The sequence below is a fragment of the Notamacropus eugenii genome, chromosome 3 (assembly GCF_028372415.1).
Source record: "Notamacropus eugenii isolate mMacEug1 chromosome 3, mMacEug1.pri_v2, whole genome shotgun sequence".
Taxonomy (NCBI): domain Eukaryota; kingdom Metazoa; phylum Chordata; class Mammalia; order Diprotodontia; family Macropodidae; genus Notamacropus; species Notamacropus eugenii.
In genome coordinates this window covers 332219893-332244556 of record NC_092874.1, presented here as the reverse complement: position 1 = coordinate 332244556, position 24664 = coordinate 332219893, and the positions used below count along the sequence as shown (strand labels likewise).

At 38.9% G+C, this 24664-nt stretch overlaps 2 protein-coding genes across 5 annotated transcripts in view; one reads left to right on the top strand and one right to left on the bottom strand.

Annotated features, from left to right (window-relative positions):
- Nucleotides 1-24664, bottom strand: part of DCAF12 (DDB1 and CUL4 associated factor 12) — a 113727-nt gene that overhangs the window by 12358 nt on the left and 76705 nt on the right. For all 4 annotated transcript variants that reach the window (XM_072596976.1, XM_072596974.1, XM_072596975.1 and 1 more), the window contains exons 3-7: nt 16905-17111; nt 10559-10619; nt 6018-6211; nt 3866-3931; nt 2496-2658 (exon numbers count right to left, since the gene is read on the bottom strand). In XM_072596976.1, the coding sequence (XP_072453077.1) occupies nt 2496-2658; nt 3866-3931; nt 6018-6211; nt 10559-10619; nt 16905-17111 (691 nt within the window). The remainder of the gene's footprint in view (nt 1-2495; nt 2659-3865; nt 3932-6017; nt 6212-10558; nt 10620-16904; nt 17112-24664) is intronic.
- On the top strand, nt 12156-12866 carry DNAJA1 (DnaJ heat shock protein family (Hsp40) member A1). Its single transcript, XM_072650247.1, is given in 3 exon segments — nt 12156-12554; nt 12557-12594; nt 12597-12866. Coding segments are annotated over 3 exon segments (612 nt in total). The 5' UTR covers nt 12156-12250.

Sequence of the window (24664 nt, the reverse complement as noted above, 5' to 3'; positions counted from 1 at the left end):
TTTTTTATAAAACAGACCTCCCAAGAACTTGAAAGGAGCTATTACTGTCTCTCCCAGGCCTTCCCTTCTCTTCCCCAGTTTCTTCATCTCATTCTCATGTGGCAGAGTTTCAAGTGCCTTTACCATTCTGGTCGTCCTCCAGCTTGTCAATGTCCCTTCCAAATGTGGTACCCAGAACCATACAGAACACTCCAGGTGTGGTCTGACTAGGTCAGAGTACAAAGGGACCATCATCTCCTTGGCTCTGGATGCACTACCTTTTATCAATTTAATCTAAGATTACATTAACCTCTTCTGCTGCCACTTTACAGTGCTGCTTCGTATTGAGTTTACAATTCACTAAAATGCCCAGGTGTCTTTCATATGAATATCCTGTGCCATCTCTTTCATCCTGTACTTGTAGGGTTTTTAATTTTTTTAAAATACAAATTCAGGACTTTACATTCATTCCTACTTAGTTTCATCTCAATATCTTCACTATACAATCCCAATCTCTTTCTATCTAAATTTAATTCAATTTATTTAACTATTTCTATCAACTTCATGTCATTTGAATTTGTTTAGAAAATATATGCCACTTTCGCCATCATCCAAGTCAGTGATGAGGAATAGGGACAAGGGCAGATCCCTGGAGTAGGGTACTCCAATAAGGAACCACCATTCAGCATGACATCAGTCTACTGAATTGTATGTATGTACACCACTCAGTAAACTCATTCTGAACCAACCTAACTGAACTATCACCTAGTCCACATCTCTCCATCTTGTCCACAAGGATATCATGAGAGACTGGGTTAAACACCTTGCTGAAATCTAGATCTACTCTGTCCACTGCATTCCCCTGATCAACTAGTATAGTAACCCTGTCAAAAGAGGAAATGGGTTAGTATAGCATCCCTAGTTCCTAATGAACTCATACAGGTTTATTACCTATTCCCTAAAAGTTCAAAAATCCTGTCCTTTTAGTACCTTGTTCTAGAATTTTCCCTAAATTTATATCAAATTCATTGGCTTCTGATTTGAAGTATCCATCTTCTTTCAGGTTTTGAATATCAGGACAATGTTTACTTGGCTATCTCCATTCCCTTGGCATCCTCCCACCCCCACCTCCCTTTTCTTTGTTCTTTGAATCACTGAGAAGAGTTTGGTAGCCACATTTGCAAGCTATTTCAACACCTGGTATCCATTTTCAGCAGCCAGCCATTAGCACTATGCTATAGTGCTAGTGAGGTCCTCTGAACCTTAGCTTTCCCATCTATAAAACCACTCACATATGAAACAACTTGTCTCATACAAGGTTATTATAAAGTTCAAATGAGATAACATTTGTGAAAATGCTTTGATAGCTGTAAAATACATATAAATGCATGGTAGTACTATGTTGTCATTATTATGGTTTCTAAAATACATTAGGAAGGGGGAAAGAGTGAGAACAAGAGTGGGACAGAAAGATAAAGATAGAAATGGCAGGGAGTGGGGAGGAGAGGACTTGTTTATTCTTCACTGAAACTGAGGATATTCTCCAAGCAAGAGTCCCAGGTAGAGGAAGAACAGATGTTCCTATCACTTGGGGCTCTGAATATAACAGAATTAGAAACTGAATTTGTCCTGCTAATCCAGTGTCAATGAGAAGCAATGTGGCACAAAAGAAAGAGAGTTGGCTTCAGAGTTAAGAAGACCCAAGTTCAAGTCCACCTCTTACACACATACTGGCTGATGACCCTGAGTAAGAGATCAACCTCTCTGTACCCAAAGCAATTAAACAGTTATAGTTATGGTCTTAAGCAAGACCATAAACTGGAGGGTAGGTATGGATTTGTATTGGTAGAAAGCATTTCCTCAGTAGGCATTTCCTACACCAATGAAATCACAGGTCCAATAAAAAAAAAAAAGGCCAGTATCTCAGTTAAGAATGACAACAATATTTAACCCAGGAGTCGGGAACCTGTGGCCATGAGGCCACATGAAGCTTTTTAGGTCCTTGGGTGTGGCCTTTTGACTGAGTTCAAGTTTTACAGAACAAATCCTTTTATTAAGGAGATCTGTTCTGTGAAGTTTGGATTCAGTCAAAGGGCTGCATTGGAGGATCTACGGGGCCACATGTGGCCTCAATGTTGCAGGTTCCCTACCCCTGAACCCTATTGGTCTCAGAGGGCTAATACTGAAACAACACACTTACTGTTTGCTAGTTTACAACACGGCTCTGAGTATGGCTTTGGATATAACATGATGTTTAGAAATAGTTCTTTTCTTGTTGAAGTGTGGCTGTGTTTCACTGTCACACCATAAACCCGCCTAGTTTACTCACAAAGAATAGTATACTTGTATTTCATCACCCTGAAAACTCAAAACATATCTGCAATATTTTTGCCCAGATGTCTCTTGGCCTCATGGCTATGCTGGCCAAATAAGGTAGAGGGCAATAAGGAGTGTGAAAGCTCATATACATGTGTATGTTGTGGGCAAAGCAAGCATGCCCACACCGGGGTTCTCACCACTGCCTCGTTCTCTGGAGCAGACTGATTTGACATTGTGTGACGGTTGTCGTGGGTCCAAGAAGGAAACATGAGCTTGGGAGCCCACTGCGTACACAGACCACTCATGGCCATAGGCCAGACACACATTCTCACGACAGTATGGCAGCTTGATGGACAGGAGCTGAAAACCAACAGAAAGATGATGAACATATGACCCAAAGAAATGGCAGACAACCCCTGATCCCAACAACTTCAAAGGGCAAGATGATCAGCAGGTAAAAATATAAACCATCAATGAAATAAACCCATAAAAACTCTTTCTTCTGTGTCTCTAGAGAACCAGTCCTCAGAGTTCCAGAAGAAAAAGCATGTGATCATCTTTAAGAAATGAAAATAGCTGGATATTGGTGAGAATAAGGCAGGAAAGAAGACAAGCCTTAAATCAAAGTTTAGAGGAACCTGTTTTCCTACTCAGAACGACCTTTCTCCTCATTATAGGATAAATACAGCAATCTCATTGCCTTTAACCAAGTCATTACATTCAGCAGAACTTCTAGGACAGACTAGACTACAGAAGGCAAATCAAAAGGGCAGTGTATGTATGGGAGGACAGGAGAGTAACCCATTCTATCCCCTTTTACCCTTCAATAAGAAACTCACTGGAATCTTGCCAGATTCATTCATTCATTCACATAAATTTTTATGGAGTACCTGTCTAAGTGAAGCACTGTGCTACCATCCTGAAGAACAAAATCTTGTAAACTTGCTAAGAGAAAAAGGACTTTCTGAAGTGCTGCTTCCGCCTGAGAAGTAATTACAACACAGAAGTTGCAAGCAGCAAAGAATGTCTGATTATGGAATTAAGAGGAAGATACTATTTCAAATATAAGTGAATTTAATTCATTCTAGAAAAGTTGCATGTAAAATGAATCCATCTTCCCATTGATTTACATTATTATTTCAAAGACATTTTATCTTTATTTATAATTGATATTCACTTGCCATTGGCTAACACTTTATTTGCCTTCAGTGCCTTAATCAAGTAGTTAATTATTTATAAACACTTAAATAGATTAGGAAGGCTACTATTTAAAAGAAGATAGCAGTGAAATTTTTTGTAACATTAAAAATTATCTTCTAATTGGGCCATTTAACATCTAGGATTCTCAAAAAGAAGGATACACTTGGATTCGAATGATCCAAAAGTTAAATTCAAGTGGTTTCTACAATTTCCTCAAGCTCAGTTGTAGGCAAAAAGGTACCTAGAGATTTTCTATAGCTGAATATCTCCAAATTGATTAGGAGACTAGGAAAAAGTCATGAAGCACCATGGCTACAAGGTTAGCTGAGTTTCATACAAAGTCCCAAAGGAAGTATTGTGATCACACCTTGGACAGTGTATGTTCTGCTTTCCAGAGATGAAAGTAGCCATCAAGGGACACTGCTCCAAGCTCCTGGAAGAAAAAATGAGAAGCAGGTTAAAGATACCTTGACAACAACTCATGTCCCATAAGCATTAAAGGCAGAACTGGGTGAGTGGTGCCTAGAACTAGGCAGCCATGATTTCCCATTCTGGTCCCTCTACCCCTTATTAAGGTTTTTGCTTCACCATGGAGAGGTAATATGGCCTAAGAGAAAGAGAGTTGGGCTTGGCGAAGTCAAGAAAAATGGATTTGAATCACAGGTCTGTGACTATGGGTAAAACACATTTACCTCTGAGTCTCAGTCTTCTCATTTAGAAAATAAGGATAATAATAACGATATATTTGATGATATTATATATATAATATATTATATACAGCATATACTTATTATATATTGTATATAATAGCATCTCTCTTTAAGATTTGATAGGGTAAAAACATTTTGTAAACTTTTAAGTGCTACAGAAATATGTCATAATAATAATTATTACTACTAACTGCTTGGTCCCCACTTTTGAAGACCTTTGTTCTTCTTATGATTCTTCTAGCTTTGTCCCATGCTACTGCTACTTTATTTCACGCTTCTGACTTGGAAGATCTAAGTCAGCTTTGGAGTGTAAGTCATCAGACAAGGAAACAGAATAAGGAGACTGATGGCTCTTAGGGTCACAGTGATGGGGAGCTTGGGTAAATGCGCTTGGACCCCAATTCTAAAACCACATTTCTCTTTAAAAATCACATTTCTCCCTAGCCTCAAAACACTACCCCAGGCAGTTTCTCCCCAGCCCAAGGACACAGTCTGCCCCAGCAACAACCGTTATCTCCCTTCCTGATACAGCAGCCAGCTGCACCCAAAGAACTTATTAGACTGAACTAGCTGAACTGGCTGTGCACTGGGTCATAACAACATTTGCTACTCACTGACCAATCATATGCATCCTAGACTTAGACATACGCATACTCCTTTACATTTATCTTGTCTAACAAGACACTGACGAGAGCAACCTGGTATTTCTGAGCCAGCCTTGACTGCTGGGTGACTTAGTGATGTTTCAGGCCTAAAACTACGCCTCCAGGTAGCCCTCCTTGGGCTATTTCCTGATGAACTGATGAATAAAATATCTGTGCAGTAGATACCAAAAGTGAATGTTCCTTTAAGAACTGATCACTCCTTAACCACTCCCTAATCTCACCCCAAAACACCTATTTGTGTTTTGTTTGGCACATGTTTCCTATAGAATATCCTATATAAATTTTACCTGTCCCCCTTTAAGATTGCAGGTTCTCTAAGAACTCCTGCCTGCTGAAAAGCGTAATAAATCTTTATCTTGACCTCAACAATGCTTGAGCCCGTGAATTCCTTCCAGGCAGCCTGCCCCTGGTCTTTGTGGGGGTGTCTCATCACACCCCTCATCAATAGTAATAATAAAATATTACTGTGAAAATTTGTCTAAGAATAGACTATAGCATTAGCGAGAGTTTATATCTAGAGCAGGTAAATGAATCATCAACAAAACAAGCACGTACTTGTGCATGTACATAAGTAAGTCCACAGGACTCTGGGAAAACAGGCACCAACCAAATATAAACTACCTAAGGCAGGGACTGCATCAGGGAAATGAGAGAAGTACCAATACAAGTCTTATTTGCTGATTTGTGCACTATTTCAGTTGTTCCCACCTCTCCAGGCTGGACTTATAACTTTATTATTATTTCTGGCAAATATTTCTCTTCACTTTAGGGAGAAGCAACCCAATCGGGCACTGCTGGGAACCCGGAAAGACCCAAGTTACTTGATTAGTACTGACTCTAGCCCAAGATGTAGATGCGTCCTCATCACTGGAAAGCTGGTGAAGCCTGCTTTTAGCCCTGTTCATTGAAAGCTGAAGAATAAAGGAAATGTTTCCTAAATTGTCGAACAATAATAAAAAGCAAAAACAGATTTCAGTCATTTAAACTTCCCAGCAGCACTGGTATATTCCTGTAGTTTGTCTACACTGGTCCCTGGACATGCTCCTCAGACCCCTGCAGACAGCATGCAAGCGTGCGCATGCGCGCACACACACACACACACACACACACACACACACACACACACACACACACACACACTTACTTTGTTTTTATTGTTGAAGGCCAGAGCCCGGACCTTGCAGTTGTCAGGATTAGTATTTTCCTTAGGGATGTCTTTTAGGGCCCTATGTGTGATGTGAGCATAAATAGGGACCCGGGATACATTGTGCCTGGCATCGCTTTTGGTCAACACATCTTCTGTCACCTCCCAAAGTCCCATGGAACCATCCCGTGAGCCTGCAGAGGAAGCAAGTACTCAGTTTGGACAAACACAAAGCACTGACTAACCTTCCCCTCAACCAAACGGTGGGTTTTACTAGTTCAGTTCTGCAGAAATGAGGACAACTTCCTATCCCCTACATAAATGTTTCTACTCTTAGAGATCTTGTGATGTAAGGGGTAGGTTGCTGTGCATCTGAACTAGCCAGGAATATATGAGTTCAAATCACACCTCAGACACTTCCTAGTTATGTGACCCACCAGTTTCTTCATTTGTAAAATGAGGTAACAGATTCAATAGCCTCTAAAATATCTCTCAGTTTTAAATCCTTTGTCCCTTCTCACACTCACTAATATCCTAGTAAGAGTCTACCAAGAATTCAGAGTCCTGAAATGGGATTAGTTGAGGGCCACAGTGTTTTAATTTGCATTGTCATACAAGCCTGATTTCCTGACTGCTTTTTCCTCAGGCCTTGATTCTGTGCTAATTCTTATAAACAGCTAGTCTAGTCTAAATCAGGAACACCAAAGGAGAAAACCAATAACATGTGAGCCTCACACACAGTTCTGTCATATGAATTCACAGCAAGGATCAATGCTAAAGGCCTCAGTTCTGAGGGAACAGGAATACCTACAAAACACAGAGCTGATGTGGAAGGGAAGGGCCAGGTGTGGGACAGAGAATGAAAGAAACAGCCTCTGCGGGAGGTGAGAAACTGTTACTCCGAATGATGAGGCCCTAGAAAAGTTCTGATTCACTTTCATTTTGAGAGCCTCAATTCTAGTTACAGGTAGCATAACGATCCTGACTGAGACATGTGCATGGGTACAAGTCACAGCCTCTGTGATCCTCAGGGTCCTCATCTGTATAAAGGTGATGATTCTTAAATACTAGTCACCTACCAGGGCTACTGTTAAGACAATTCCTTGTAAACTACAATATTGTAATGCATTACAAGTGTGAGTTGTTTGATACCTAGGGGTAATAAAATATCTTACATTTAAAAAACTGCACTAAGAAATTGCTTTTGAAATAAAAGGCTTTTATTTCAAGGAGTAAATTATCTTAGAGATTTTTAACTTAACACAGCCAAAACCAGGAATGTGGCATAGGACAATGTCAGTAAGGCTTACTTTTTCCTACTCGAGACTCTTACGGAACTGTTAACACCATCCCCATTTTTACTGTCTATTCTTTTCATAGAAAGGGGCCACATCTGAGTCCCCATTTAGTTTAGATTATTTTTCCAGTTGCTGAGATGGATACACATTTATTCATTCTCACTCGGACCCATTTGTGACCATCAGCACAGGATTAGTGCCACAGTTTTGCCTTATTCCATGGCTATGAAATGTCTTCCAATATCCTCCTTGCTATGCTTAAAGGGCTTTGTAAAAGTAAATGGTTCTCTTTTTGCTTGTCTACTCTTTCAGTCTTCTTTGCAGGTATCTTCCATCTACTTCTTAAACTTTGGTATCCCCAAAGATCCAGGCCTGGGCTCTCTTCTTTCTATATCTTGCTCATCTTATCAGCTCTACCCAGACGATGCACCAAACTATACATCCGACCCTAGCCTCTCTCCTGAATTTTAATCTTGCGTAGTCAATTGCCTGCTAGACATTTCTAATTTGATGGTGGCATCTTAAACTCAACATAACCCAAACTGAATTCATTATGTTTCTTGCTAAACTGGACCCTCCTCCAAAGCTTTCTTATTTCTCTAATAGTTATTTATCATCCTTCCACCCATCTACTTTCATAACCTTAGATTTAACTTTGACTCTTCCTTCATCCCCATGTACATCAGTAGCCAAGCGTTATGGAGAAGTTCATTACCACACCCTTCACACCCACCCCTTCTCTACACTCACACAGTCTGAGCCTTAGTTTAGACTTTCATAGTCTCCTAATTGGTATCCTGGTTCTGTTCTCAAATCCTTCCCAAATCTATCCAAATGGAGTTGCCAAAATAGTCTAAGGCATGGGCTTGACTGTTTAGTCTCCTCGTTCTTACTGGCCTTCTCTTGCCTCTTGGCAGTATCCCCAGCTTTTCATTCAAAGCCCTCTATAACCTGGCTCCAGCCTATCTTTCCAGATGAATTTAATATTATTCTCCTCCCTTAACTCTATGTTCTACCTTAAGAGGCCTACTAGGTATTCTGTAAACTCTGAACCACAGTCTGTTCCACATGCATGGAACACAGTCCCCTGCTCCTTACCTCTGTCTCTTAGACTCTATATACATTCAAAGACTAACTCAAGGACCACTTCCCTATGTAAGGTAGCTTCACCTCCCCCAGTTAGAGATCTCTACCTTCTCAAAATAACATGCTTTTATTCAACTGCCTAAAAAAAGTAAACCTCCAAGAGGATAGAAAATCCCCGAGGTCAAAGAATATTTAATTTTTGTCTTTGTATTCTTAGTGCCTAGCACCGTACCCCATACAGAAGCACTTCAAGCAATCAGTTGACAAGTACTTAAAATGGGGCAATATTTCTATTCTACTTGCTGCCTTTTGTCTTTGTATTCCCAAACAGTACTTGCCCTAAGGGGGTTACATTCTACTGGAGGAGAGAAACAGCACATACACATGTAGGTATATATAAAATATATGCAAGATAATTTTGGAGAGGGAAGGCACTAACAGTCATAGAGATTAGGTTCATGTAGTAATGTATAATAAAGCTTGAAAATGTAGGGTGGAATTAAATTTCGAAAGGTCTTAAATACCAAATAAAGGTGCTTGTACTTGATGCTAAAGGTTAAGAGGGAGTTACTTAATTGAGTAGAAGATTGGCATGGTCAGATCAGTGCTTCAGAAAAATCACTCCAGCAGTTTTGTGGAAGATACATTTGAGAGGGCAGAGCCTTGAGGCAGAGACTACTGAGTCCAGGTGAGGGCCTGCACAAAGCTGGTGAGCTAGTGATTAGACAGAACAGGACAGATGTGAGAGATATTGTGGATGTAGAATTAAGACTTGGAAGTTGTTGGATTGTAGGATAAGGGAGAGTAAGGAGCTGAGGATGATTAGGAGGACATAAAATTGGTATTCAGGTAGCAACCTAAATAAGCTTCATGTCACTTTCCTTCCTTAGGGATAAGACAATGAAATTCACCTCCTAATCACCTTAAGTAACATCCTTAGGTGCTACTCTTCTCACCTTAGCACCTAGGTTTGGAAGAGACACAGGAAGGCAAATAATATTTAAGAAAAATGTGAGAAATCAATAACTCAGACCTTGGTAGGTCTTAGCCTCAGGTAGGGTCCCAAAGGGAGACAAGGATTCTTGTATTTGTGCCTATACTTCTTAGTAATCTGGTATAGAACTAGGTCAGTGGTTACTGCCAAACTCAAATGAAAATGTTACTCCTGGCTAAAAACAATGTATGTAGGATTGTGAACAGAAAGATGAAGTTCTGGGGATCCTTTGCTTTCCTTTTTTGAGTTTGCTGCTGGCAATATTAAAATAAATACTTGACTAAAACATTTTCTCTATAAGTACAACTTCTTTCAAATGCCAGAGCCTGAAAATCGCATAGCCCTAGATTCTCTCCTATATTTAAATCCACTTAAAAAAAAAATCCTGCAGCTTCCTGAAAGAAAAAATTTTGTCATACAACCAAGGAAAAGAGTAAAGAACTGATCCAAAGAGAATCTTCTTTCCAGTCTCATTGTACCCTTTTCCTTCCTCTTTGCCAACCCCTCAGCCTCAGCTCCAGCCAAGCTGACCTTTCCCTTGTTCCTCCCAGGCAGTGCTCCACTTCTCATATCTTGTCTTTGCACTGACTCCCCAATTTGCCAGGAATGCACTCCCTCCTCATCTTCACTTCAGAGAAGGCTGCTCTTCAAATGCAGTCAAGCACCATCTTCCGCATGAAGCCTTCCTTGATCCCCTCAGCTGCTAGTGCCTCCCTCTCAAATTACCTTATATTTACCTAGTTTGTATTTATTTGTACTTATTGCCTTTATACTTTTTCAGTATATAATGACAAGGTCCTTGTAGCCATTAGAATGTAAGCACCTTATAAGCTGGAATGTTTCACCCACTGTATTTTGTATCCCATGGTACTTGGCACACAATAGATATTTAATAAGTACTTGGTGATTCACTAATCACTCGCTCAAGTCTTCTGGATCCTACTCTTATATATTCTTTATTGACTCTACCACTGATAATCCTACTCAAAAATGACTCTAAGGAAAATGTACAGATTATATCCTACTACTTTATTTAGGCCTCTAAGCTCTTCCTAATCAAGCATTCTGTAGTTTTTATCAATTGTGTGATGAGACTCCCTTAGCCAGAAAGTTTCAAAAGATCTTACAACATAGAAAATCATCTTAGAATATGATAACTTTACCAGAAACTGCCATGGTATCGCTGATCCATGCAATAGAGAATATCCAGTCTTTGTGTCCATCCTTGAAGCAGGGGAGAGAAGAAAAGAAAATCATTGAGGAAAATAAGGCTCATCCCACTGATTCCATTATTTTGAGTCTGTGAGTCAGCAAAAGAAAACCTACAAATCAATCTGCTAAAATCGCAGCTACGGAAAATGGCAGCTACGGTCTACCTTGAAACACATCTGCAGAAATGATAAATGTAATAACATTCTAATCAATGGGGGCTGACACAAACATCTCCAGATCTCTCCTGAAGCTGAGAGGAAATCCATTCTCTTAAGTAAATGGAGGTGTCTGGGAATCAGTAAATGAGTTCAGCTGGCATTTATCTCAAGTCTTTGTTTGATTCTCCCTTACATACTCCCAGGAGAAGTGTTCATGTTTCCTAAGCAAAAACATAATAACAAAACAAAGTACAATGCTAATAGCCTCATTATTCAAAATTAATTATTTATCTTGACCAGAAATGTGTGGTTCACAAAACTCTGGTTGAGAATATAGAACCAAATTAAAATGCAATAAATAAATAATTAAAAATAAATAAATAAATAAATAAATAAATGAATATTATGGTACAATATAGATAATGGTAATTTGTGGTTTTCTAAGTCATATGTGGCCTATAGGAATCTGTTTCTATTTGAGTCTGACACCACTGATCTTGACTATCACCTCATTAATAATTGTTTCCATTTATATTAATACTATATTTGCTTACTTAAAGCAGAAATTTGCCTCACATTTGCATCTTTTATTCCTTGGGATAAGCAAAGTTAAAAATAGCAGGATTATTAATAAAAGCTCTCATCCCATCTAAATCATCCAATCTAAATTCTGTATGACTACCTAAAGTCTGTATGACCAAGAATGACCTCATCTTCTTGAAGGGTCCTTAACACTGTTTTCAGATTTAATTTCTGGTCCCAGAACTTTTTGAGGATCAAGTGAGTGTTTTAAATGGGATGGAATGGGGAACTTTCCAGAAAACTCGGTGAAAAGTGGAGAGAGAAGAGGAGCTGTTGCTGCCCCAGCTCCACACAAAAGAGCTCACCCCACCCTAATTTTCTCTTTTCTCCATTTGCTCCCCCCAAATCCTATATAATTCACTGGAAGTCCCTTTTCTACCCCCAGACACTGACATTTTGACAGTGGCATATCCTAAGCATGGCTCTCCAACCATAGAAAATGGGGTAGAAAGAGGTATTATGATGTTTTTTGGAGTAAAACCCAATGTCTCCCAGAAAGACCTAAAAAAGTTATATATAAAGGTATCCTTGACATATCACCTAGATAAGAATTCAAATGAAGGAGAAAAGTTCAAATAATTCTCAGCTTATGAAGTACTTTCTGATGCAAAGAAAAAAGACTTATATGACAAAGGTGGAGAAGAAGCCATTAAAGAGGGTGGTTCTGGTTGTGGCTTTGGTTTTCCAGTTGAAATATTTGATGTTTTTTGGAGGAGGTGGAAGAAGGAAAAGGAAACAGAGAGGTAAAAAGGTTCTTAATCAGTTGCCAGTGACCTTAGAAGATTTATATAACGGTACAACAAGAAAGCTGGCTTTGAAAAGAATTTGATTTGTGATAAATGTGAAAGACAGAATGGTAAGAAAGGAGCTGTAGAATACTGTACCAAATGCAGAGATACTAGAATGCAAATAAGAATTCATCAGAAAGGACCTATTCAACCAATTTGCTTGGAATGCCAAGGGCATAGAGAATAAGTCAATCCTAAAGACAGATTTAAATGCTGCAGTGGAAGGAAAATTGTTCAAAAGAAAAAGATTCTGGAGGTTCATAATGACAAGGGCAGTGAAGATGGTCAAAAGATAACATTTCATAATGAAGGTGACCAGAGGCCAGGGCTTGAACCAAGAGATATTAAGATTGCTTTGGATCACAAGTACCACACTCTACTTACATGATGAACTGAGGACCTTTTCATGTGTACAGATGTGTTTGGAAATCAATATCAACTCTTGACAAAAGACCTATACATTCATTCCTTCTTGACCTGATCAGACTATTAAATGTGTGCTGAATGCAGGCATCCCGATTTATTGCCGACCTTATGAAAAAGGGATTCTAATAAGTGAACTGAAGGTAAACTTTCCAAAGAATGGCTTTCTTTCATCACATAAGTTATCTTTGTTGGAAAAGTTAGTGTTTGAAAGAAAGGAAGCAGAGGAGACTGAAGAAATGGATCGAGTAGAACTAGTGAACTTTGACTCATCTCAAGAAAGAAGATGACATTACAAAGGGGACTAATAGTGACATTTATAAGGAGGTGTTCAGTGCCAGACCTCTTAAGGGGAGCCAGTGAATATTCTTTGTTGTAATGCTGGCTTTTGTATGCAATAATGCAATGAAAGACTACAATCATCTTAATATACTCACTACTAGTCATTGTTTTTGTTGTAATATTCAACAATAGTTATGTTTTGTTATGTTGGTGTTAATGAAGAAAGTTAGTAATATAAAATACTGACTTTGCAATTTATGATGATCAGAGTGCAAGATAGTTTAACATTGTTAATTATTTCCTTATGGTAAAGAAGCCCCCAAGCAATTTTTCATGATTTGTTTCAAAAACCTTTGTTTCAAAGTGTATATTCAGCGGCTTAGATTGGGGTTTAATTCTTGACTAAAAAAAAAATACATGAGCATTTATAATGGTTAAGCTGTGAAATTAAATTTTCTACAGAATTTTTAAAAGAGCAGGATCGAACGAGACAGGTGCCTGTGAATCATTATTGCGGACTCAAATGCCTCTCACCAGCAGGATGTTATCTTGCTCTAATTTAAGTGTTGTATATAGGATTAGATTTTGGATTTGACTTCAGTGCTTTCCGCCTGGTGCCACTGAATCAGTCCTGAAGGACTAAGTTTACCTGGCCTATTAATTCACAATATGAACAAGAAAGTTTTGCTCCCTATAGAAGTAATAAAGAAGTCAGTTTGGCTTAAGCCTGAGTTCTCACAAAATGAGATTTTTAATAAAGATGGGGAAGAGGCAGGAAAGGACAGATAGGAAGAGGAAAGACTGGAGATCAAGGAAGAGGATGGGACACCTTTTTTTGGGCTTAAATTGGAAGGTCAGGAGAAAGCCCTATGCTAAGAAGGCTGCTTAGGGTTAATGCCAAAATGTGGGAAGAAATGAAAAGAGAGAAGTCTTGTAGAATCATTAGATTGTAGAACCACTAACAAGGCTTATTTCCTTGTTCTCACCAGAGAGGCGGGGGACAACTAGGGGAAACTACAACTGATATATATCATCAGGTATGGTCATGATACTGGCTAGCTTTGCTTAACTGTTTTTCTTGATTACAAGAGAGAGTTTAATTCTCAGAGTGGGTGGAAATGATGGATACAAAAACAAAATGTATTAATAAAGTCAAGTTGTCTTTTTTTTAAAAAAGGCTATTTTTCTTCCCTTGTGTAGTTCTGTCATTTTCTCTGCCAATGCGATCTACTTTGGGAGAGAAAATTGGGAAAACAGAGAAGAAGTTTGCCCCTTGGCATTGACTCTTCACTCAATCACACAAGGCTTAAATGATGTAAATGACATGCTACGACGGCTGCATCTTTCTAAGAGGGCACAGAAGCAGAGCCATGCTCTCACATCTATCAGATCAGCTAAAATGATAAAAGGGGAAAATGACAAATGCTGCAGGTGATATGGAAAACTTTGGACACTCATACATTGCTGGTGGAACAGCAACACTGTTCAAAGAACAAGTGTGAAGGACTAAGTTTATTCTGAGCGTTATAAATACTCAAATCAGCTCTAAAGGACTTAGGACAGAAAGTGCTATCTACATCCAGAGAAAGCACTGATAAAGAGACATATGTGGTTTTAACATATATACATACACACACATACGTACATACATACACACATATATGGAAGCACAGAAAATGTAGCTTTGAAAATTATGTGGAGTATTTATTACATAGTTTTTGTAAACAGTATGAAATGAAGATTTATGGTTTCATATTGAATCCTCCCTTTGTGTTGTCCTACGTAAAAGAAACTGGTTTTTGTCTTTTTCCATTTAAGTTCAAAATGAATTTTAAAAAAGAACTTGAATGGGGCTAGGAAAGGTTATATTTTGCCAAAGTGGCTGACTGCTCTAAGTCTGACTCTGCTAGACAACGAAATGCCGGGCATTATTGGGGAAGCCTGGAGACAGAAAACAACTGCACTTAGAATACAATGTATAGCTTTGGTTGCTGTCACATAACAGAGCTGGAGAAAGTCCATAAAAACAACCAAAATGATCCGGGGTGAGAGGGCTGGATGAGTTTTTTTTAGAAGAGAATAAAGCCCTTTAGATTCTTCAACATGGAACAACAAGGGAGAGATAAGTCTACAAAGTTATGAATGGTATGAACAACAAATCCTATACCCAATCCCAAAGTATTAAGAAATACCAGTCATAGCCACACCCTCAGAATCTGAAATAGATAAATTTACACTTAATAAAGAAAAGGAGAAACTGATACTTAATGAAGCAGGAAGTAAAATAATGGAATTCATTTAATAAGTAGTACTGCCTAATAACACAAAAGATCCAAGATAGGGCTCAATCAACTCCAAAATGAGATATTAAAGGAATGCTTAGAGTTATGCTCCAAACACATTTTAATGTTCATTCAGAACAAGTTCTCGGTATCATTTTATGGTTCCTCAAAGAAAAAATTGAAACGGGACAAAGTGAAATAAAAGTCTATAGCCTGGGCTCTACAAAAGCCAAGAATCAACTGATTTTAGATGATTCTGAGATTAAACTGATCCTGTATCATTTTCTTATTGATCCCATTTACAACTAATTGGTTTTGTTCTGTTAACTGTTTTTGTCCTGTAAATGGTTAAGTCATGACTCTTTGTCTCTAAACTTATTAGGATGTGGCTGGCCTGTAATGGGTTAAGTGTAAAAATCCAGCTCTCTTACTAATCACAGGTCTATTTGTTCCTCAAGGGACTTAGCTGACCTTGGGGGATACATGTGAACACAAGGGAGTTGTGTGTAATAGCTTTACATCCAAAACTATCCTTTAAGGATCTTTTGTTTGTTATCTTGCACCAGGAAAGAAGGAGGGGCTTGTTGCTAGGCCCCATTACTTCCAACCAATCATGCTGTTCCTTGCCCCTCAGCTCTATAACCAATCATGCTATCCTCAACAGTCTACCCTGTTCTGTATTCCCCAAAACCTGTAAAAGGGAAATTGTCCTCTTGCTGGGAGGTCTTTGGCAATAAATGAAGTCAAGACATTGACCCATTTGTCGACAGGAAGCATGGCCCTACTAATAAATGTTATTTTGCTTGGAGGACTGCCTCAGCTTACCCTTTTGTTAAATTCCACTTGCAACAATTCTAACTTGAACAAGTTACTTGCCACTTGGGGCAAATTCCAAATTCTAGGAAATAACTCCCAATTAATAATGACAAATTAAAAAATAAAAAGTATTTTAACTTAAAAATATTCAAGGGTTATTAAATTCTCCCCAAGATCTGGAAATCTGTCAATCTGAAGGTGTAAAAGAAATCTCTAAAGTCATGGATTGAGAAGTTGGATATATCTTCATCTCATGCACATTTTGGCAGGAATTCCAAAAGGAATTAGAGTTTGTGAGTAAATGCAGTAACTGTAGATTTTATTATCTACCACCATCTCTTCAATAGTATGTGACAGCGTATAGCTAACAGTGGGATTCTTCATCCCAAACATATGACTGTACAATATCATCCTGAAAACCCCGAAGAAAACCATCATGTAAGGCTATGTTTGTCTTGCTGGTTTTTAGCTGCAACTTGGGGTAAACCCTGACTTTCCTAGGCCCATACTAAGTGAATGGAGCTCAATTCTAATACTGCCCCAGGGGGAAGGGGGAAGGGAAGATGGACTGCATACCAGAGGAAGGTCCACTCCACAGAAATACCTTATAAGATCATCTTTGGATCCTTCATTATGTGGCTACCCTATCTTGGACCACACAAGGGAGCTTATTTTCTAAATTCAGCTTCTAGAGCAAACAGGAACATGGTGAATCACACGTGTATAATTCCATTCCATATCCCTCTTGGATATTTTAAACCAGGTGCCCCAATCATCATGCAGGCATATAAGTCCAAGTCTGATGTCAAAGTCTAAGTAAACCTCAAATAGATAGCCATTACAATAGCTGTTTCTTCTCCCTCCTACACAATATGAAAATTTAGGCAAACTTCAAATATATGACCATCACAGTAGCTGTTGCTTCTTCCTACTATATATCCCCAGTTACACTGAGAAACAACTTACATCTCCTACACACACAGGATCTAACGTAGGCAGCCGATAGATCGCAAGGCTGTTGGGGTTGTCTCCTCCAGTGGCCAGTAGAGTTCTTGAGGGGTTCAGCTCGATGGCATGGATACCACAGCCCTGCTGGGTCACCACTCCAGGTTCTCGATCTTTCAGAATGGGAATCTTGGTGATCTGGCCTGTCTGGACATCGACCACAAACAACTAAAAGAAAAAAATGGGACAGGGAAACACCATAAAAGAATAAGCTTAGCAAATGTCTTATTTTTTCAAGGTTGTAGATTACAAGATCATAGCTGCATCAGAAAGACCTGCTGGGTGAAATGCTTTCAAATAACATGCTGATACAAAAAAACCCTTATTGCAGGTCTTTTTGTGGTGGCAAAAAAAAAAAAAAAAAGAAAACCAAAGGGAGTACTCCTTAATTAGGGAGTGGCTAAACAAATCATGATGAGTGCAGTTTTGGAGAAACATGGAAAGACTTGTATGAACTGATAGAGTGAAGTGAGCAGAACCAGCAGCACAATTTATGTAACATTGAAAAGACGAACAATTTTGAATGACTTAAAAACTGACCAATGAATGCAATGAGAAGCCATGACTCCAGATGGCCTTATGATGAAACATGTTACCTACCTCCTAAAAGACAGACAATGAACTTAGACTGAGAATTTTGGTTGATTATGCAGATTTGTTACAAGGGTTTTGGTGGTGGTGTTTAAATAGGAGAGAGGTAGTAGGAGGGAAAGGAATTTTTTTGCTTTTGTTAATTGAAAATTTTTTTAAAAAATCATGATGGTAATGAACAGATTCTCCTCTTAAGGTAATCCTGTTCAGACTCAAGTTCTCTCTACCACTGAGGTTATAGTATTTGCCTTAACCAGTCAATATCAGAAAACTTGGAGTCCAAGTTAGTCTTGAACATGTTCATTCCAAGTGTCCTGCTGTGTCACCTGAAAACTCCATAGGGACCAGCAAACTATGGCCTGAAGAATGGTTTTTACATGTACAGTTTTGTTTTATTTAAAGCTGTAAAAATAATTCTTAGCTCACAGGTCAGACAAAAACAGGTTAATCACACTGCAAGTTGAAAAACTCAGAAACTCACACCCTTCAGCACCCCTTGATCCTGGACCTCTTCCTTTTCTCAGGCTGGAGAGGGCAGGAAGTAAACATTTGGAAGTTGTTTCTTGATCTTCCTCATTTAAGGATGGCACTCAGGGGATTTTCATCACTTGCCACCTAGCTACTTTTCTGGACTTCATCATCTTCAGAAACTCATTATTTTGCAAGATGAAATCACTTCTGAAACTAACACCTCCTCAGGTCATTTCCCTCTCCCACTGCATGACTTTATCATACCCTGTGTCAGGTAACCTTTTCAAAATTCCCCTTTTCAGCTTTTTACGCATGGTCTCCCTTCTCATTGGAATGGGAGCTCTTTGAGGGAAGGGACTATCTTATGCCTTTCTTTCCATCTCCAAATCTTTAGCACTATGTGTGACACAGAGTAGGCACTTAATAAATTGACTCTGACTTGGGATTTGTTCTTTGGGCTATTGTTTGCCATCTCTGACTTCAGAAGGCTACAAAAAAACCATATTAAAGATCTAGTTGGATAGAAGTGGAGTAAGTCACAAAGTGTAGTCCTGCACCATAGACCATTTCTATCTCTGTTCAGTTCAGATTTCATTAGAGGGAAGAAAAGAATGAATGACTGCATGCTCCAAAAAGTCCACATGTCCTATACTCGCTGCCATTTTCTGAATGGCTAATACAGAGATCTAACCTAACAAATGGGACGTTTCCTTCCCTTTGTCCCACCCAGCCTCTTGTCAGAACCCTTGGCCTCCCTTCATTTAGAGAGAGGAGGAGATTAACAAACACTGCTAAGCACCAGACATGGTATACTCCAGAAAACTTCAGAAGTAGGCAAAGGAACTCAACTAAATCAGGTCACATAAATGGCCTCAAAACCAAGGAATGATAATATCAACAAATAAATATACAACAAAATATTGAGTAACTACCATTTACTGAGCTCCCTCCACATGACAAAAAGTCCAAAGTGGAAAGTGAGAACTAATTCAAACACATATTTAAGCTCCACCTAAACTAGGCACTTGGGACATAGAAGGTCATGACATACGTATAAGAAACTATAATATACAATATTATGAAATACAAAGAGAGCACACAACAAGGTGTGCTCTGAATTCTCTTAAAGACAGGCAGTCATGGAACATCAGGTAAGGGTTCATAGAGGTTTGCTTCCATCCAGACTCTGAACTTTCTCCATCATGCCACAAGAGCCTTTGCTACTTGGAAAAGCACTCAGAGTCTGCAGCCTTCTCACCCCGCAGTGCACCCTGGTCCTTTGTATCCTCACTCTAATTGGTTGGTTGCTCCCAGAACCCTTACTTTGGAGAAAGTGCTCAAGGCATTCACATCTTCATTCATTCCTCTCCGGGCTCAGTTCCATTTTCCCTCCCTCCCCCCAGAATACTCCCTCTTTCTTTGGATTGTTTTTGTATATGTGGTATCTCCACATAAGAATGTAAGTTCTGAGGGCAAGACCTCTCTTTCTGCTTGTATATATATTTCCAAAGCTCAGCACAAGAATAAGCACTTAAATGCTTGTTAACTTGAGGCATCTGAGTTAGTCTTTAGAAGAGGGAAGGGATTCTAGGAGGTGAAATGGGAAGGAAATACTAAGCTCCCACCCTCAATAAATTTACTGTCTATTCAGAAACAACATACAGCTATAGGCATAAAGCATGTTAAGAGAAAGCAGAGCCAAAATGGCAGAGTAGAAACAGGGACCTGACTGACCATTCCCCCCAAACCCCTCAAAATACCTGTAAAAAAATGACTAAATAAATTCTAGAGCAGCAGAAGCCACAAAATGACAGAGTGAAACAGATTTCCAGCCCAAGACAATCTGGAGGCTGACAGGAAGTGTATTGCAGCAGGCTTGGAGTGGAGTGCAGCCCAACATGGGAGAGTGGAGCAGGCCTCAGGGCACTGAATCACTGGCAGTTGTAGTGGATTTCAGACTTCCCAACTCACAAACACCAAAGATAGCTTTAAAGGTCAGTGGGAAAACTCTTGCACCTGGGTGAGAGAGGAACATGAGATTTGGCCCCAGGCCCAGCCCCAGGGCAACAGCAGCTACTGCTATAGTCACAGCTTCTTCTGGAATTCTCAGCCTACAGACTGTGGGGGAATAGAGCAGCTGATCTGGGTGGCAGTTCCAGTTAGAGGAGGAGTGCTGGCATGGCAGAGCAGCTGGCAGCTGTGGAGAGGGAATCCTACTTGCAGTTCCAAGGCAGAAAAGAATACTTGTGATTGCTCACAGAATAGAGCACAGACCAAGAGAGGAGCAAACACCTCTCCTTTGATCATACCACTTTGGAGGAACTGAGAATTTACATCTCCCTAGAGATATCCCTGAAAACAGCTGCACAAAACCCCTAAAACATGGGGCAATACACCCTCCACTTAACAAAGAGCTCAAAAGTCAATTAATTGGCTGGGAAAATGACCAAAAGGGGGAAAAATAATACTATAGAAAGTTACTGTCTTGTTGAAAAGGTATTATCTTCTGATGAGGAAGATCAAAGCATACAACCAGAGGAAGACAGCAAGGTCAAGGCTCCCACATCCAATGCCTCCAAGAAAAATATGAATTGGTTGCAGGCCATGGAAGAGCTCAAAAAGGATTTTGAAAATTAAGTAAGAGAAGTAAAGGAAAAATTGGAAAGAAAAATGAGAGTGATGCAAGAAAATCATGAAAAATGAGTCAACAGATTCAAAAAAATGCTGAAGAAAATAACACCTTTGAAAATAGACTAAACCAAATGGCAAAAGAGGTCCAAAAAGCCAATGAGAAGAATGCCTTAAAAAGCAGAATTAATCAATGGAAAAGGGGGTCCAAAAGCTCAGTGAAGAAAATGATCCCTTAAAAATTAGAATGGAGCAAATGGAAGCTAATGAGTCCATGAGAAATCAAGAAATTATAAAACAAAACCAAAAGATTGAAAAAATAGAAGACAATGTGAAATATCTCATTGGAAATACAACTAACCTGGGAAATAGATCCAGAAGAGATAATTTGAAAATTATTGGTCTACCTGAAAACCAAGATTAACAAAAAGAACTTAAACATCATCTTTCAAGAAATTATCAAGGAAAACTGCCCTAATATTCTAGAACCAGAGTGTAGTAGAAATGGAAAGAATTCACTGATCACTTCCTGAAAGAGATCCCCAAAGTAAAACTCCTAGGAATATTGTAGCCAAATTCTAGAGTTCCCAGGTCAAGGAGAAAATATTATAAGCAGTCAGAAAGAAACAATTCAAGTACTGTGAAAACGCAATCAGGATAACACAAAATTCAGCAGCTTCTACACTAAGGGATCAGAAGACTTGGAATATGATATTCCAGAGGTCAAAGGAAATAGGATTCAAGCCAAAATCACCTACCCAGCAAAACTGAGTACAATACTTCAGGGGGAAAAAATAAAATTTCAATGAAACAGAGGACTTCCAAGCATTCTTGTTGAAAAGACCAGAGCTGAATAGAAATTTTGACCTTCAAATACAAGAATCAAGAGAAGCATCAAAAGGTAAACAGGAAAGAGAAGCCATAATGGACTCATTAAACTTGAACTGTTTACATTCCTACATGGAAAGATGACATTTGTAACTCATGAGACCTCTCTAAGTATTAGGGTAGTTAGAAGGAACATATATATGTGTGTGTGTGTGTGTGTGTGTGTGTGTGTGTGTGTGTGTGTGTGTGTGTGTGTGTGTGTGTATATATATATATACATACATACATGTGTATGTGTGGGTATGTATGTTATATATATAGAAATATGTGTATGTATATATGTACATATGTATATATGTGTATGTGTATATACGTGTATGTGTGTATATATATATACATACATATACATATATATATATATATATATATATATATATATATATATATATACAGAGAGAGAGAGAGAGAGAGAAAATTAAGTGTTGACAGGAATGTACTGGAAGAAACAGAAAGTGAGAGGTATAATGTAGTAAATCATCTCATATAAAAGAGGCAAGAAAGAGCTTTTACAATGGGGGGGAAGAGGGGGCAGGTGAGAGGGAATAAGTAAGCCTTACTCTCATGGGATTTTGCTTACAGTGAGAATAACGCACATTTAATCAGGTATGGAAATCTATCTTACCCTGCAGGAAAGGCAGGGGTAAGGGACTAGGAGAGGGAGGATAGCTGAAGGGTCAGCAGACTGGGGGAAGAGGTAATCAGAAGCAAACATTATTGTGGGGGGACAGGTCAAGGGAGAGAACGGAAGAAATGGAGGATAGGATAAGATAGAGGGAAATCTGGTTAGTCTTGACTGTTATGGAAGTATTCTGCATAGCTACACATATATGACCTAAACTGAATTACTTGCTTTCTCAAGGGTGGGTGGGGAGGGAGGAAGAGAGAGAATGTGTAACTCAAAGCTATAAAAATGAATGCTAAAAACTGTTTTTGCATGCAACTGGGAAATAAGTTGTAGAGGCAATGGGGTGAGAAAAGGGGGGGGGGGTAATAGAAGGAAGGACAGATTGGGGAAAGGGGTGGTTGGGGTACATGATGCCCTGGGGGGGAGGGGAAAGATGGGGAGAAAAGTTGGAATTCAAAATCTTGTGGAAGTGAATGTTAAAAACTGAAAAGAAATATATTTTTAAATTTATTTATTTTTAGTTTTCAACATTCATTTCCACAAGATTTTAAGTTCCAAATTTTCTCCCCATCTCTCCCCTCCCTCACCTCAAAATGCCTTGCATTCTGATTACCTGTTCCCTCAATATGCCCTCCCTTCTATCACATCACTCCCTTCCCTTATCCCCATCTTCTCTCTTTTCTTGTAGGGCAAGAGAGATTTCTATACCCCATTACCTGTATTTCTTATTTCCCAGTTGCATGCAAAAACAATTCTCAATATTTGTTCCTAAAACTTTGAGTTCCAACTTCTCTCCCTTCCTCCCTCCCCACCCATCCCCACTGAGAAGGCAAGTAATATAGGCTATATATGTATAGTTTTGCAAAACACTTCCATAATAGTCATGTTGTGTAAGGATAACTACATTTCCCTCCCTCCTATCCTGCCCATCTATTCTATTCTCTCTTTTGACCTTGTCCTTCCCCAAAAGTGTTTACTTCTAATTACTCCCCCTTCCCATTTGCCATCCCTTCTATCATCTCCCCACTCCACTTATCCCCTTCTCCCCTACTTTCCTGTAGTATGAGATTTTCATACCAAATAAATTTGCATGTTATTCCCTCCTTAAGCCAAATGTGATGACAGTAAGCTTCACTTTTTCCCTCTCACCTCCCTCCTTTTCCGCTCCACTGGAAAAGCTTTTTCTTACCTGTTTTATGAGAGATAATTTGCCCCATTCCATTTCTCCCTTTCTCCTCCCAATGTATTCCTCTCTCACCCCTCAATTTTATTTTTTTGGATATGATCCCTTCCTATTCAACTCACCCTGTACCCTCTGTCTATATGTATATAATCCCTCCAACTACCCAAATACTGAGAAAAGTCTCAAGAGTTAACAAATATTATCTTTCCATGTAGGAATGTAAACAGTTCAACTTCAGTAAGTCCCTTGTGATTTCTCTTTCCTGTTTACCTTTTAATGCTTCTCTTGATTCTTGTGTTTGAAAGTCAAATTTTCTTTTCAGCTATGGTCTTTTTATCAAGAATGCTTGAGAGTCCTCTATTTCATGGAATGATCATTTTTTTACCCTGAAGTATTATACTCAGTTTTGCTGGGGAGGTGATTCTTGGTTTTAATACTAGTTTCTTTGACTTCTGGAATATCATATCCCAAGCTCTTCAGTTCTTTAATGTAGAAACTGCTATATCTTGTGTTATTCTGATTGTAATTCCGAGTACTCGAATTGTTTCTTTCTGGCTGCTTGCAATATTTTCTCCTTGACCAGGGAACTCTGGAATTTGACTTCAATATTCCTAGGAGTTTTTCTTTTCAGATCTCTTTCAGGAGGTGATCAGTGAATTCTTTAAATATTTATTTTACCCTCTGCTTCCAGAATAGCTGGGCAGTTTTCCTTGATAATTTCATGAAAGATGATGTCTAGGCTCTTTTTTTGATCATGGCTTTCAGGTAGTCCCATAATTTTTAAATTGTCTCTCTTGGATCTATTTCCCAGGTCAGTTGTATTTCCAATGAGATATTTCACATTGTCTTCTATTTTTTCATTCTTTTGGTTTTATGTCTTAATTTCTTGGTTTCTCATAAAGTCATTAGCTTCCATCTGCTCCATTCTAATTTTTAAAGAACTATTTTCTTCAGTGAGCTTTTGAACCTCCTTTTCCATTTGACTAAATCTATTTTTTAAAGCATTCTTCTCCTCATTGGCTTTTTGGGCCTCTTTTGCCATTTGAGTTAGTCTATTATTAAAGGTTTTATTTTCTTTAGCATTTTTTAGGATCTCCTTTAGCAAGCTGTTGACTCGCTTTTCATGAATTTGTTGCATCACTCTCATTTCTCTTCCCAATTTTTCCTCCACCTCTCTTACTTGATTTTCAAAATCCTTTTTGAGCTCTTCCTGAGCTCAATGGCCTGAGACCATTGCATATTTATTTTGAAGGTTTTGGATGCAGAAGCCTTGACTTTGATGTCTTCCTCTGTTGGTATGCATTGTTCTTCCTCATCTGAAAGGCTGGAAAAAAA